The sequence below is a fragment of the Enoplosus armatus genome, chromosome 20 (assembly GCF_043641665.1).
Source record: "Enoplosus armatus isolate fEnoArm2 chromosome 20, fEnoArm2.hap1, whole genome shotgun sequence".
NCBI classification, from domain to species: Eukaryota; Metazoa; Chordata; class Actinopteri; order Centrarchiformes; family Enoplosidae; genus Enoplosus; species Enoplosus armatus.
In genome coordinates, this window is record NC_092199.1 from 17073796 (window position 1) to 17088162 (window position 14367).

The 14367-nt window shown below is 39.0% G+C and overlaps 1 protein-coding gene across 3 annotated transcripts; it reads right to left on the reverse strand.

Annotated features, from left to right (window-relative positions):
- Nucleotides 1–410: 410 nt before the first annotated feature.
- On the reverse strand, nt 411–13699 carry tdrkh (tudor and KH domain containing). Of its 3 annotated transcripts, XM_070926960.1 has the most exons (14): nt 12484–12548; nt 11000–11160; nt 10740–10831; nt 9403–9604; nt 8583–8722; nt 7831–8152; nt 7556–7722; nt 6962–7137; nt 6513–6577; nt 6227–6378; nt 6023–6133; nt 4500–4554; nt 1393–1474; nt 411–986 (listed from the first exon to the last, which is right to left on the reverse strand). In XM_070926960.1, exons 1-13 carry the CDS (start codon nt 12546–12548, stop codon nt 1419–1421), a joined length of 1764 nt encoding a protein of 587 aa, XP_070783061.1. In that variant the 3' UTR covers nt 411–986; nt 1393–1418. The 3 variants fall into 3 exon arrangements, with proteins under 3 accessions (XP_070783061.1, XP_070783062.1, XP_070783060.1); XM_070926961.1 differs by lacking the exon at nt 12484–12548 and adding an exon at nt 13682–13699 and having other exon boundaries at nt 411–1474; XM_070926959.1 differs by having other exon boundaries at nt 411–1474.
- Nucleotides 13700–14367: the final 668 nt, after the last annotated feature.

Below are 14367 nucleotides of genomic sequence, written 5' to 3' on the forward strand. Positions count from 1 at the left end.
ACAAATTACTCTGCTGATTCTGCGCATGTGCGAGTGTAACCTACTTTCATGTGATTGGTCAATCTGGAATGGAGGTCATCGAGCCACACAGAAACAAAACAGTGGACTCTCCAATGGAAATGAATGAATGGCCTCTTTAATTTAAGAATAGAAGAAAACTTCTCTATATCACTCTTGTGTCAAACCAACATCCGTATAAACAGAGGGAATATTCATTGTAAATGTTTTTTTTACACTGAAGTCAGTTGTATCAGTTTCATAACGCTTACTGAGATACATACCCTCCTCTAAGTATCTGGTAAAGGCAGGGGGAATGATCTTAATCTTAATCTCCCCATTACCCATTTTTATTTTTAAATATACATTTATAGCATGAACAGAATTTCAAAATAAAAGACGGACAATTCGTGTGACATAAAATAAATCCTTTTATATATAGTGGAGTCTATTATACCTCTGAAGACAAAAATTACCACTTTTCTCTGTCGTTAGTTATGATACAGTGAATGACACATTTTTATACTGAACACAATCTTCAATAATACTGTATGGTTTCATTTGCAAAATATAGTAACTTGTGAAGCCCAATATATAGGCCATTAAATTTTAACATACATACAGATATTGAAACAAACAAGCTAACCAGCTGCCTTCTGCTGCCACTGACTCATATCACAGTGCTTTTCAAAAATAATAATGGCATTCTGTTTTTGTTCCTATCTTCATTTCTTGAACACAAAATAGAGTAACAACACATCTAAGCAAAGCAGCATTTGGGTATAACAGAACAGCATAAAAGGCAAAACATAAGAATTCACTTTGTACTAAAGTAACAACAATAAAGTGAATATGGCTGGAAGAACTGTTGCACACTTGTCAAGTAGGTAAGGCTTCATGATGAGGATTTATGCGGTTGAGCTTGGGTCAGACAAGGAAATGTCCCCTTCATCTCATTTGAACTGATGCTGAGGCGTGGATGGTCAATGCTGGAAGATATGAGGAGGAGGTAATTACTTTTACAGACATAAATCCACTGTGATGGAGATTATCCTCCAGCTCATGTTGTACGTCATGCTATATGCATATTCATGTTTGTGTTGGTGCAACATAGGAAGATTCATCTGTCTGCAGTTCTTGGCAGACATGGAAGTCAGTGTATGTGGGTAGTGACCTCCCTGTCTGATCATTTAGTCCACCCTAATTAGTGGTGAGAGGGTATTTAAGGAGGTGGTTGGGCTAAGTGTTGGTTGGCTTCAATAAATGCCCTCACCAGGGATCTCGGCCTGGTTGGCCTTTAAATGTAGATGGGTCCTCACTCATCCACATTTTAAAGGCCAACTTCACAAGCATTCTTTAGAGAATGTCAAAACTCATCAAGCCAGGAAACAACACCTTGATATTTATGTACATCTTTGGTTTCAGAGCAACTCATCCTCTATGACATCATCGACGCTTCCTGAGATTGAAGCAGCTTCTGGAGGTACAAAAAAACCCAAAAAACTCCAGTTAATGGTCATTCAACAATCATCATCACAATCATACCAACAACTTGGACTTTCTTTTTTTATCCACCACAGTACAGAAAGTTGACAAAGTCCCTCTAATTTCCAAGAAAATGTAATACAGTGAGATGTCATAAACTACTAATACTGCAGGATATTGAACTTTTTGGTATCAACTGAAATGTGTCTGAAGCACCAAGTATCAAAAACCATCAAGTACTGAGAGCTGGAACTGAATGCTTAAATTCTTAGACTACTATTGTATACACAACAGTAGACACAGACAAACATTCATTTAGAGTCATATTTCTGGTCACTTCATGAATGTAAATAGCTGACCATGAACTACAACATCCCCTGGTCCAGCTGGAAACCTTTGTTGCTTCTCTCCTTTGTTTTCTGCCCAATAATAATAAAAAAAACTGCAATATGCAAACTTGCATCATAACTCAAGTGGCAGCACTGCCTTATTTGAATGTATTCAGAGGGTTATACTTTTCAAGTTCTTATATTACCCAGCTGTTACTTAATTTACAGGGTCCAGTATTTGAGTGCCACCCGTGAAGAATCAGAGGGAACACATCTGGATTACAATATTCCAGTGCCTACTAATGTGTTTAGTTACTTACAGAAATCACCCAAAGCATGTGAATTAATGAGTTCTAATTCAACATTTACCTGTATAATTAGTTGTAAATGGGCACGGAATAATGCTGTAATCTAGGCAGTGTCCTTGGATGTGGCATCATACCAACTCCCATTTTATCTTTAGCCAATATTTTTCCCCCTAAAAGCAAATCTCACTATTTGCCCCATCTTCTGGTATATTCCCTTCTGCTGTGAGCATGTGTGGTGGCAGTGATCTATTTTTTTGTTTCCAGTTGATCCTGCTGAAATATGTCTGCACAAGGCTCAGTTATTCCCATGAAAATAATATCACTACAGCAGCCACTGTAGCTCCTAACACTCAAAACAATCACATTGTTATCTCTACAGTCATCTCCCCCTTGCCAAATATTCTCTCTGTACACATCACTGTGACTGTAACTGATGTGGAGGTTGTGCTGATGCAGCTCTTCACTACACCGTCCTCCTCCGTGTTTGAGGTCTGACAGGAGAACTTTACAACTACACTACCGGTCAAAAATTTTAGATCACCCCAATTTTTCCAGTTTTTTATTGAAAATCATGCAGTTTAATGTCTCATTGTACTCTGAAATGAAAGTATTAGAACAAATAAACAATTGAAGTTAAAAAAGAAATCATGGAATCAATTTATAAACCAAAATGTACTCTAAACTTTTGACTCATCAAAGTAGCCACCTTTGGCAGCTGAACACACTCGTGGCATTCTTTCTACAATGGAAATCAAATATTCTTCAGAAAGTTCTTCCCAACTCTGTTGCAGAAGTTCCCATAAATGTGTGGCACTTGTAGGTTGCTTTGCTTTCACTCTTGTTCTTTTTTCCTAAGGTAGTTCTGGCATATCTTGGACTTATGTTTTGGGTCATTATCTTGCTGTAGGATGAACCCCTGACCAACTAGGCGCATACCAGGGTACTGCATGGCGCTGCAGAATGCTGTGGTAGCCCTTTTGGTTCAGGGTGCCTCTCACTCTGTACAAGTCACCGACCCTGGATCCAGGAAAACAGCTGCAGACCATCACGCTTCCTCCTCCATGTTTGACAGTTGATGTCGCACACTGAGGAACTATCCTTTCGCCTACTCGACGGCGTACAAAAATCCTGCGTGATGAACCGAAGATTTCAAATTTTGATTCATCAGTCCATAACACCTTCTTCCAGTCTTCAGTAGTCCATTGGCGGTGTTTCATGGCCCAGGCAAGCCTCTTTTTCTTATTCTGATGTCTTAGCAATGGCTTTCTTGCTGCAACTTGACCTGTCAAACCTGCAACACGAAGTCTTCTCTTCACAGTTGAAACCGAGACTTGCTTACTACGACCACTATTAAGCTGTGCTTGAAGCTGTTGTCCTGTGAGCCGCCGATCACGCAAGCTGTTGACTCTCAGAAACTTGTCTTCTGATTCTGTTGTGGCTTTGGGTCTGCCAGATCTCTTCCCGTCAGAGTTTCCCCCAGTTTCTGAGTGCCTTTTGATGGTGAAGGAAACTGTACTCACTGACACCTTGACTTTCTTCGCAATTTCTCTGTAGGAAAGACCTACATTTTTAAGTGTGATGATGGTCTGTCTCTCTTCCATTGTTAATTGCCTTTTCCTCGTCATTTTTATAGCAACACACTACTTTCTGCAGTACAATACTGTTCAAATAATGCTCACGAGGGTATGGTACCACAGTGTGTTCCAACACTACTTTTATGCAGACAGAGGGGGTTGTAAGTAATCAAGAAAAGTTGGGACACCTGTAGGAATTGGTAGCACCAACTTTCAAGGCTTGATCAACCTCCATTGCTGCAGAACAGCCCATTTCTTGTTCCCTGAAAAAGGCATTTTTGTATAATTCTGAAATGTACATTATTTTTCAGTTTTGGGTAACCTTACCTTTTTTTTAACCTCTGGCAGATCACCACTTACCTTTGTACCATTTCAAGCTATTCATTGGACTTGAACTGCTTGAATTTCAATAAAATACTTGAAAAATTGGGGTGTTCTAAAACTTTTGACCGGTAGTGTACTTCCTTCTAAGAGGGTGTTGTTCCCAATCATCTCATCACTGGTCAACACCCAAATGCATGAGGACTTTGCCAGATAGGAAGTGGACGAGGGAAAAGGAAGTTGTGAGTTTGCAAGCTGCAGCGTAGTGTGGGCGGTGGCTGTGAGTGAATGTAGATGAGGGACTGTGTTCCACGCTGACAGTATGTAGCTCCACGGATCTCAGGATATATGGATAACATGTAGAGGACACTGATGATGCCTGCTTAGATGACCAATCTTCACTTTGTTACCAAGTACTACACGTAAAGAGACAGATTTGCATTGATTCAGTCACTTCTTGGCCAATGTCCCTTTGCTGTACTCACCTGATAAGCTGATACAGGAGAGACTTAGCTCTGATGATGCTCCTATCACGTCATCCTATAGGAAGAGAACAAATGAAGATCTAAGAGCGTTAAAGAAAGACTGAAATGTCTCAACAGTTTGAAATTTCCCTCAGACATTCATGGTCCCCAGAGGATGAATGCAAATGACTTTTGTCATCCCCTGATCTTTCATTTGGTCCCACCAGCAGGTTGAAATGTTGGGCTTTACTGTGAAATGTCCTGACAACCATTGTATGGATTTCCATTAAAATGACTTTTTCTCTAGCACTACCATGAGGTTGACATTTGTGGTATTTAGTGAAATATCTCAACAACTATTGGATGGATTGCCATGAAATGTGGTGCAGACATTCAATGTTCCTCTCAGGATCAATTGTAATACCTCTGACTTTTCATCTAGCACCATCATCAGGTCAAAATTTAGTTTGTGCAATAACTGGGTTTATGAGCAAATACCTGCAAAACTAAATATCAGCCTTAGCTGTACTTTGTGTTTAGTGCTAATTAGGAAATGGTAACATACTAACACGCTTAACAAAGATTGTGATCATGATAAACATTACAGCATGCATCAGCATGTCAGAAATGTCATTGTGAGCATGTTAGCACTCTGACATTAGCATTTAGCTCAAAGCACCACTGTGCCCAAGTACAGCCTCATAGAGCAGTTGGTATGGCTGTAGACGCAAAAAATGTACAAAAATGTTGCAAGTAGAATTGTCTTGGTGTAATAAACGGTTAAAACAGCTGGTCCACTGACTGCAATACCAAGGTCTCGAAAAAGCAATTACAGGATATTTTCAAATTGTTCTGTCCAGGTTTAAGCTGATATATGAGGACAATTCAGATACCAGCTTGTGTCATCCACATCTGATATAACAGATATAATTCAAAAAATTTCAAGATTTGCTGATGTAGCAGTAGTAAGAGATTAGAGCTGCAACCAACAATTATTACATTTTTGGTCAATCTGTCGATTACTTTTTTGATTAATCAATGTATCATTTAATCTATAAAATGTCAGCCTATTGTGATGTCTTGTTTTGTCCAACCAACAGTCCAAAACCCAATCATATTACATTTGAAATGATGTGAATCAGCAAAAAAAAGTAGCAAAATCCTTACATTGGTGAATCTGGAACCAGAGAGTGTTTGGTGTTTTTGTGTGACTTAATAGATAAATGATTATCAAAATTGTTGCCAAATAATTTTCTGTCAATCGACTAATCGTTTCAGCTCTACATCAGATTATACACCAATATTCAAGAAAAACAAAATTGTTATTCTTCTTATTATAATCCTTATATACTTTCAGTATGAATAATAGTGTGCCTTAGATCTAAATTAAACCCCTTTTAACTTTGACAACTATGAAAATCTGGTTATAAAGATATCAAACGGGCATAAAATACTGATAAAACTTCTTAACAGGTCTTCGTAAAATCATTTCATCACCAGTGTTAAAGACGCCAATAAAAACATCAGTGGGGTCAGTGGCTCACCAGCATCCTCTGCAGACAGCCAAGATTGTCACCCTCAGTCCTCCCATTCACCACTTCCTTGAAGCTGACAGCATGATCCAGCCGTATGAGCTCCTCACCAACATCTACAATCTAGGATAGACCTTTTTTTTATTACAAGATGTGAGCAAGGAAATGACAGACAGGATGACAAACGCACCAAACAGAAATAAAATACTAGCTGACCTTGCCCTCACTGTTGTCGTAGAGTTTGACACTGGGCCAGGACGAGATCTCAGAGTGAGAGTAGCTGCAGAGTTTGGCCTGCAGGGGTCTCCAGGAGGCACAATATGTCAGCTGCTCAAACTCATCCAAGGCTGCCACGGTCCACTCCTCTCCTGAATGGGAGGACAATTTAGAAAATATAAAAAGAAATAAATTGAGATTTCAGAATAATGCACAGAATTCTTTGACTTTCACCACATTATTTTTATATGCCTGTGTCATAAAGTTATTAAGATAAGAGCTTTACCTTTTGGTCTCACTCCTGCTAAGTTGCACTCAATAGCTTGGAATGGCAAGCTGAGGAAGTCACTCCTGAAACATTAATGCAGCATTAGTACTTGTCTAGAGGTTTGAGCCTCAAAGAGATTATCTACAATCACTTTGAGCGGCAGATTTTTAGTCCCAGACTGTGGGTGCTCAAACTACACCACTGATTTCAGATGACATAAACCGATTAGAATATTATTCCACTTGGAGAAATCCAAGACTGGATCAAATGATAGTCCAAATAGCACAGATGGGTTTACACAAAGCATAAGGAAGGCTGTACTGGATGAAAGAAACTTAAATCAGTCTTGAATCTACAGAAAACGCAATGAAATCAGACATAGAGTAAGCACATCATACAAACATCTAGAGAGTAGATACTTAAAACTGAATAAACTAATAAAAATTAAGTAAATCTTTCTCTCTTACCTCATACGGCACAGGCTGTCTCTGGGCAGCTCCCCGTTGTCCCCAAAGTCAACATAGTAAAGGTCCACTAATCCAGAGTCCAGGACTCCCAGCACCCTGGCCCTGTTCCATGTGCTGTGGTCTCGGTAGGGAGCAGCCACAATGTCCCCCACCACAATGGTCTCCACCCTCTGCTCCTAGAGGACAGAAAATCAGTTACACACTGGGGGTGACATATTTCTTAAGTTTTGGGTCCAAGAAGGACAATTTGTTTTTACTTTTACTATCTGGGGAATAATCATGCTCTAAGTTTGGAAACTACAGTTCCCACAATTTGGTGGCTTTGGGGGAAGTTAACAGGAAGTATAATGTTAGAGTTAGTTACAACATGAGCTCCATTTTTTAGCCCATACTTGTTTAGGCAAATTGTCTTCATTACAAGTATGCTGAATTAGCCATTAGCTGTTAGCTGTTCCTGTTTGCAATGTACCAATGAATGTACACACAACCATCACTGGATTACTTTGTTACTGAAGAAATTCAGGAGTTATAAAGAGTTTTGAATAGTTTTTTTCAGTTGATTTCAGTTGTAAAGACAGTGGGAGTTGTCCTTACAGTGGGGTTGCCACTGTTGTAGAAGCGGTTCATCTCCTCTGTCAGTTTGTCCAGCTGCAGGGAGCGAACCCCCAGGATCTGGATCCAGAAGTGGTTTGGATTCTCATAAGCAGAAACATAAACCTCTAGATGTTCATCAGGCTGGAAGCTCAGGTCTGGGCTGGGAACTGGACAATATACAATATGATATGACCGTGTTCAAGGACAGATTATAGTGAGGCAGTTGCAGTGTGGATAGTCTTTTCAAGACTCAATTATAAAGAAAGTGAACTCACTTTCAAACTTGGAAATTTCAGAGAGAGTGTCTGTGGAGACACTCTCCTCCACCTCTTTGTTGTCTGTGTTGATGATCTTCAGCTCCTCCATCTTGTCAAAAATATTGTCTGGTTCTCCTGTGGTCCCGTTGACATGGATGAGCCCATTTTTCTCTGTCTGGAAGTAGGGACCGTTGTTGTTCAAGCCCACTGGTGCTTCAGTCTCTGTGCTGTCTGGCTTCTGATTCCCAGCAGTATGGCCACGCTTTTGCCGCAGGGCAGATGACTGTGAGATCTTCGTCCTTACCATCATGTCCTCCCTGACTTTTTCTAGAATCAGCTCCTGCCAAGAGGTCACGAAAGTAGGAGTTACATTTATACTCAATAAGAGGACTGACCACACATGTAGAGCTGCAACGATTAGTTGATTAGTCATTCGAAAGAAAATGAAGTGCAATTATTTGCAACTATTTTGACAACCGATTAATTGTTATAGTCGTTATATTCAAGCAAAAATGTCTTAAATGTGAGGATTTTCTTTGTCATTTATGACAGTAAATGAGGAGTCTTTGGGTTTTGGACTGTTGGTAGGACAAAACAAGCAATGTGAAGACGTCACTTTGGGCTCTGGGAAATTATGATGAGCAATTTTCACATTTTTTGACATTTCATAGACTTAAAAAAAATAATCGTCAGATAAATAGATAATGAAAATAATTGTTAGTTGCAGCCCTACACATATGGGTAATCCAAAACGAGTGAATCCTACTCACCTTGGCCTGTTTCACTTCCTGTCTGGTCCCTGTGATTGTCACGTTGCCGTTTCCCCCAGGACCATGCGTCTTCTCTTTGGAACAAGCCACTTTAGCCCCTGTGTTCCTGGTGATCAGTTTCAAACTCTCTCCACCACGCCCTGCAACACATCCACACACACTATGAAAAATACAAATTACATACCGTCTCCTTTGTTAGCCTGGCATCTCAAACTTCCCTTTTCCAACTCCATTGTTGTCCAAAAACTATTAAAAATGAAAAATGAGCCACACTGCAAATTGAACCTTGAGGTTGCGTGCTTTGTGGGGATTTTATTTAGCAAACGGTGGCTTATTTAGATCTAGCAGACACAGAGAAACATTATTTTATTTATTTATATATATATATATCTATATATATATAGATATATATATATATATTCATTTGGAGTTGTGAATGTAAGTCACTTAGTTTCCACTGACTCCTTAGAAAAATATCTGGATCTTAAGTTGCTAAATGTTACACTACCAGCTAGTTGCTAACTGTGTCTTGTCTGCTGTTTGGTGCTGGGAAGGTAGTGAACAGTAGGTTCATCAGAACTTTTTCACTGAGAGACAGCCCCTTTCTGCTGCTGCTGAGAGCAGAGTTTGCAGTGCGAAAAATGAAAACATTGAGGTAAAAGAGGCTAAAGTTCTATAGAGATTAGGGGAACTGTAGAAACAGTCAGGAAACATCAGTCTATAGAATTAGCTCAAGATCAGTGTTGAAAGCCAAAAGCTGCTGAGGCAAATGACTAAGGTCTATCAATCAATCTGATTGTCCTCAACATTTGGAAGCTACCTATTATACGTCCAAAGGCGGTCTGAGGAACCTCCAAAGCCTCAGTCACCGGTTCACAGTCAGTGACCAGGTTCTCCAGGACACAGCGGGCCAGCAAGACCTGCTCCTTGGAGCCCTGCAGCAGGAAACATACAGCCGTCTTACATCCAGGCTCCCCTACATCTGACAAAACCCTCACATGAGCTCCAGACTTCTGGGTCACCTGAGAGAGAAAGAGACAGCAGGAGAGCAGAGAGTGAGGCTGCCTGAAATTACTTCACACACTCAATCGCCAACTGGATTTGAGAAACAAATCTGCTTGATATGGTTAGATTTGAGAGGAGGTTTTGATGTGTAAAAATATCCCATTTAAAAAAACAGGACAATGATTCAGTGTTATTCTTCATCATCAGTCTTTCTCTATGGTCGCTCTAGCCAACAGGATCTAGCAAACACTGCTAACACTGGCTCTTTGCTTTGATGCTGAGTAAAAATCTAAGCAAGCTAGGTAACATCAGCAGCGTTTTTAAGCTAATGCTAAAAAGCTAAAGAGGTCTTATTACCATGTCTGTTTATTTACAGCAGGACCGTCTGGTTGGTTGATTCAGAATTAATTTAGCATTTGTTGGTCTAGCAAACAGAAGATAACTGGCTAAATTTGGTAGCAGTTGTTGAGCTTGCTATCTTAAGAAAGGCAGGGGGCATGCTGAAGGTGTCAATGACGACACCACTGTCATGAGAAGTGAAAAATTGGAAAATCTAAAAATTACATGAAATATTGGCATTGGGAAAAATACTGTAATGAAATAAATATATATATATATATATATATATATATATATAATAAAAATGATATCCAATAAAATTATATAAAAATGGACGATGAAATTACATTTCATAATAATGAGTTGAGTTTTAATAATGTTTTCAATTATTTCATGAATTGTTGGTTCATTTATATATTTTACACAATTTATTCATGTTATTATGTTTTTCATAATCAATGTATTCATGTTTATTTATTATTGAACACTTTGGAGTTCCATAATTCTGCAGATACACTAATAATAAAAGTAATAATTAGCTGCAACCATGAGCCAAATACTTTTGCAAAAAAAAAACATCTTGAAAGAAAGATTCTCAACTTTAAGCATTTATATATGTAAATGTCTATTTATACCTATTTTAGAAGCCATTTTAATATTGTCCACTTCTTTGAGCAGATGAAAACTCATTATTCCAATTGCAATTGTATTTATATAGCACCAAATCACACCAAACTGTATCTCATGACACTTTACATATAGAGCAGGTCTAGACCATACTCTTTATAAATGATCTGGTATTGAACTACTCACCATGTCCAAAAACCTGGCTTGGTATCTGGAAATGTTCCGATAAATTTCTACAGGTAGTGTCATCTTGGACACCTCAGTGTTGGGCCCCTGATCTGTTAACGGCAAAATAGACACAACAGGCAGTCACAGATAAAGTCATCAGAGAATAAACACAAACTCTTACAATTTGTCATGCATATGCACATATATACAAATGTAGCTGGTGTAAAAATGGCACAATAACTCATATTATATTATATAACTCAATGGCATATACTCACTGATGTTGGTGCTGCTTATATGACGATAGACAATGTAGCCTACCGTGGCCCCTACAGACAGCCCCGCAGCAAGAGCCACCATTTTGCCTGAGCTCAGAGTGCTCTTGTGACTCTCTTTCACTGCGTCCATGACACGCTGTGCACCCAGCGGGATGCTCCACCTAAAACACAAACATGACATGAGTCTCCGTAAACTGACAGCGTTAGGTCTGTGATTGTTCCCAATTACCCTGCAAGTTGCTGCACATTTTCTTTCTATGTCCACTCCTGCTTATCACCTCTTGTCTTTACAACAAATCAGGCCTCCATTATTGCTTTTGCAAAATGTGTAAATGATCTTCACTGCGATCAGAATGTGTCGTGTGTCATGTGCAACTCTGTGTTTTGTTTGCCGTTTTGTTGTACAGTCATGCAGCACAAAACTTAAAGTATAAGCCAGCCTAAATTCAAAACAGTAGATCAGGTGTTCTCAAAAATGTTCATGTTACAGACCACTTCTCTCTATGGTCTCTATGGAACACCATTGACATATATGAGAAGGTACTCGTTATTTATTTAGTACTATTGATTTGTGTAATTATCTTGGTAGCAACATAAAGGTAGATGATAGTTGACATGAAAGTTCATTCTTGACCATGGGTTATATTGGACAAAAAAATATATATCTTGACTCAAGGTCAACATACTGGCCTTTTTTCATGGAACTTTCAACTGTGAGTGGACTTTTTTTATTTTAACTAGATGACAATAAGTTCATTATTGATTTTGGAAACAGCAGTTGAGAAACTATCTTCCAAAAAAATAAAACTCCATCTGCTGATGAAGATTATGTGATGTGATAGATTGATTGATTGATGGACTTTGTGGTAAGATTGTTTTCTCAACTGCATGACAGTTGATGACAGTTGGTTACAGTAGAGATTCTATAACTGGGATCGTTTCCACTTAAGTATTTTATAGTGAACTGTGTTCCTTCATTTTTTGGACCCCTGGATCTCCCAAGACCCCACTTTGAGAACCACTGCAGCAGGAATTCTTACGATGTAGCCTTTTACTATCTCAGACTACATCACTTGCCAAAGTCATTAGCCCGCAAAAACATGCACAAGCAGTCACATACACACACTACAGTCCTCTAAATGATTAAACATTTAGTGTATATACTGTACATACATAGCTCTGCACTTCTTATAAATGCACCAAGCCAAACTGCAGTAGCCCTGATCCAGGGCGTAATGCACTGAAAGCTGCAGCTGCTGCTGAACACTAAATACCATTTACTGTAGTTGGCCGACCTCCAGCCATTCCATTAATCACTGAACCCTTGCATCCAATCCTTTCTGAGGCTTTTAATGTCACACTGCTAAAACTACAGCTCACACACAGAAACAGAATGCACTGGAGGTAAGCCAACAGTGAAGAGTATTGAGACCACGCAGGATGGAGAGGAGCACACAGCACCACCATGCAGATGCGTGTCTCACTGGGAGAAGAGGGCTCTGGGGCTGTAGTTGAGAAACACATGGGACTTGGACACTCCAACGTCCATCTCGGAAGAATCGTGACAATAAGACACAAATCTTCTCCAATCCCGGCTCTGTTTTTTGTTTACATCCAAGTTCAAGACTACTGACAGACAGGTAGAAGGGGAAGAAAGTTTCAGCATTTCAAGTCACTACATGACAGCAACTGGTCAGTCACATTGCACTTTGATGACATTTTGTGGAGAGCATTTCATCAGATATCATCATAAACTTACTTAAAACTGTTCTTCACTGTGGTAAATATATGCAAACCAAAATAAGATAGCCCTAGTAGTACAGGTCTACCGTGAAACAACAAGATGGCTGATCACTTTCTTGAATTTTGCCAAACTGGATTCTGTCTTCATACCGTCTGTAAGCTGCAGTTATGTTGCGTATTTTCTAAAGAGAACCGATCCTCGCTTAATACCAAATTTAACATGGTGTTTCTCTCTGAAAGACGAATGTCGAAAAAAATAACTTAAGCCTTTTCTGAAATTATTAAAGGTGTTAAGATAATTTGACATTTAATAGATCTGTCAAATCAGTCAATAAAATAATACAAATGTCATAAATGGTTACGCTGCTTGGTAACGAAACCAACAGTTTGTATTTTAGTAGAAATAGCTGGATTGTTGACATATAGCATTTTAGCCGAAGCGAAATGAAACCGAATGGACGACTAGACCTACTAATACATACAGTGTATTAAGTCACGTTATATCAAGACGCTATAGTTGAGCAGAAGCAAAGCATCTTTAAATGTTGAGATTTTTAAAAAGATTTGGCGTCACGACACCCAGGAAACCTCATCTACGTTACTGGCTACATAACCTTGGCTTTTTCCTACTCTCTAAGGCATATCATTGTGAGCCAATTACTTCGTCAACATAAAGCAGCGAGCCAGTATAAACACCATGTGGCCAGAATATCATTTTTATTTCTCAGGAGCTGTGAAAACGACCGCAAACACACTTTAGCCAAGCTAACATTAGCTAGCTGCTAATTGATACATGCAGGTAAAGTCAAACATTTAGAAAAGGTAACCAAACGTCCTTAGCACGCGCACACACTCTGCCAATACAGCCATTGTTTGTTTTCAAGGTCTAACGTAATTCAAAATTAACAGCAAATACATGTTATAATGTATGACACTTACTGGCTCTCTTTCGAATCGACCCCGTCTGCAACAGCTGTAAAGTTCACCGGAGGATGCCCGTAGTACACCGGAAACTAGATTCACAGTTAGGGTTGAAACAATATGTGCGGAACACTAATAACAATGTGAAACAACACTGTGGCTATTGCAATTGATTAGACTCCTCCCTAAACAATTCACATTAATATTTATGGATCAGAAACGTGACTACAACTTCAATAACGACATTTACTTTGAAAGGTCAACCAGAAGTGTGTTTCTTTATTGTAGTCACCTGCCAGTATTATGGTGCCAATTGATATGATGCTCTGTTGGCAACCTTTTCCGTAAATCACGCGTGGGACGAAACTAACCGGAGGGATGTGGGTTGCAACAGGTTTAACTGTACACTCGACCCTTTCTTATGTGCAGCTTTATCCGAGTGATTTATGCGTATTTTATGATAATACAATTCTTCATTACCTAGTTAGCATCAAAAATAGAGAGAAATGCGTCTGAATACAAATGACAAATGTGTTAATAATAGATCAATAAAAACAAGATTTTGAATGTATAACATTTGTAAATAAATTGTAGGGATCACAACTGCCCAAATCCCAATTGATGAATGTCAAACAATTTTACAAATAAATACAACTCGAGTGATTGTGAAGTATTCTACATAGATATTTCCAAGGTTTTTTTCT

What these genes read in the sequence shown, in the direction of transcription:
- tdrkh (XM_070926960.1), bottom strand. Translation starts at nt 12,548, where the DNA reads ATGGACGTTGGAGTGTCCAAGTCCCATGTGTTTCTCAACTACAGCCCC. An exon ending in GACAGCCTGTGCCGTATGAG is followed by an intron (nt 6,578 to 6,961) that starts GTAAGAGAGAAA and finishes TTAATGTTTCAG; the next exon opens with GAGTGACTTCCTCAGCTTGC. An exon ending in GCTGTCTGCAGAGGATGCTG is followed by an intron (nt 4,555 to 6,022) that starts GTGAGCCACTGA and finishes CTCTTCCTATAG; the next exon opens with GATGACGTGATAGGAGCATC.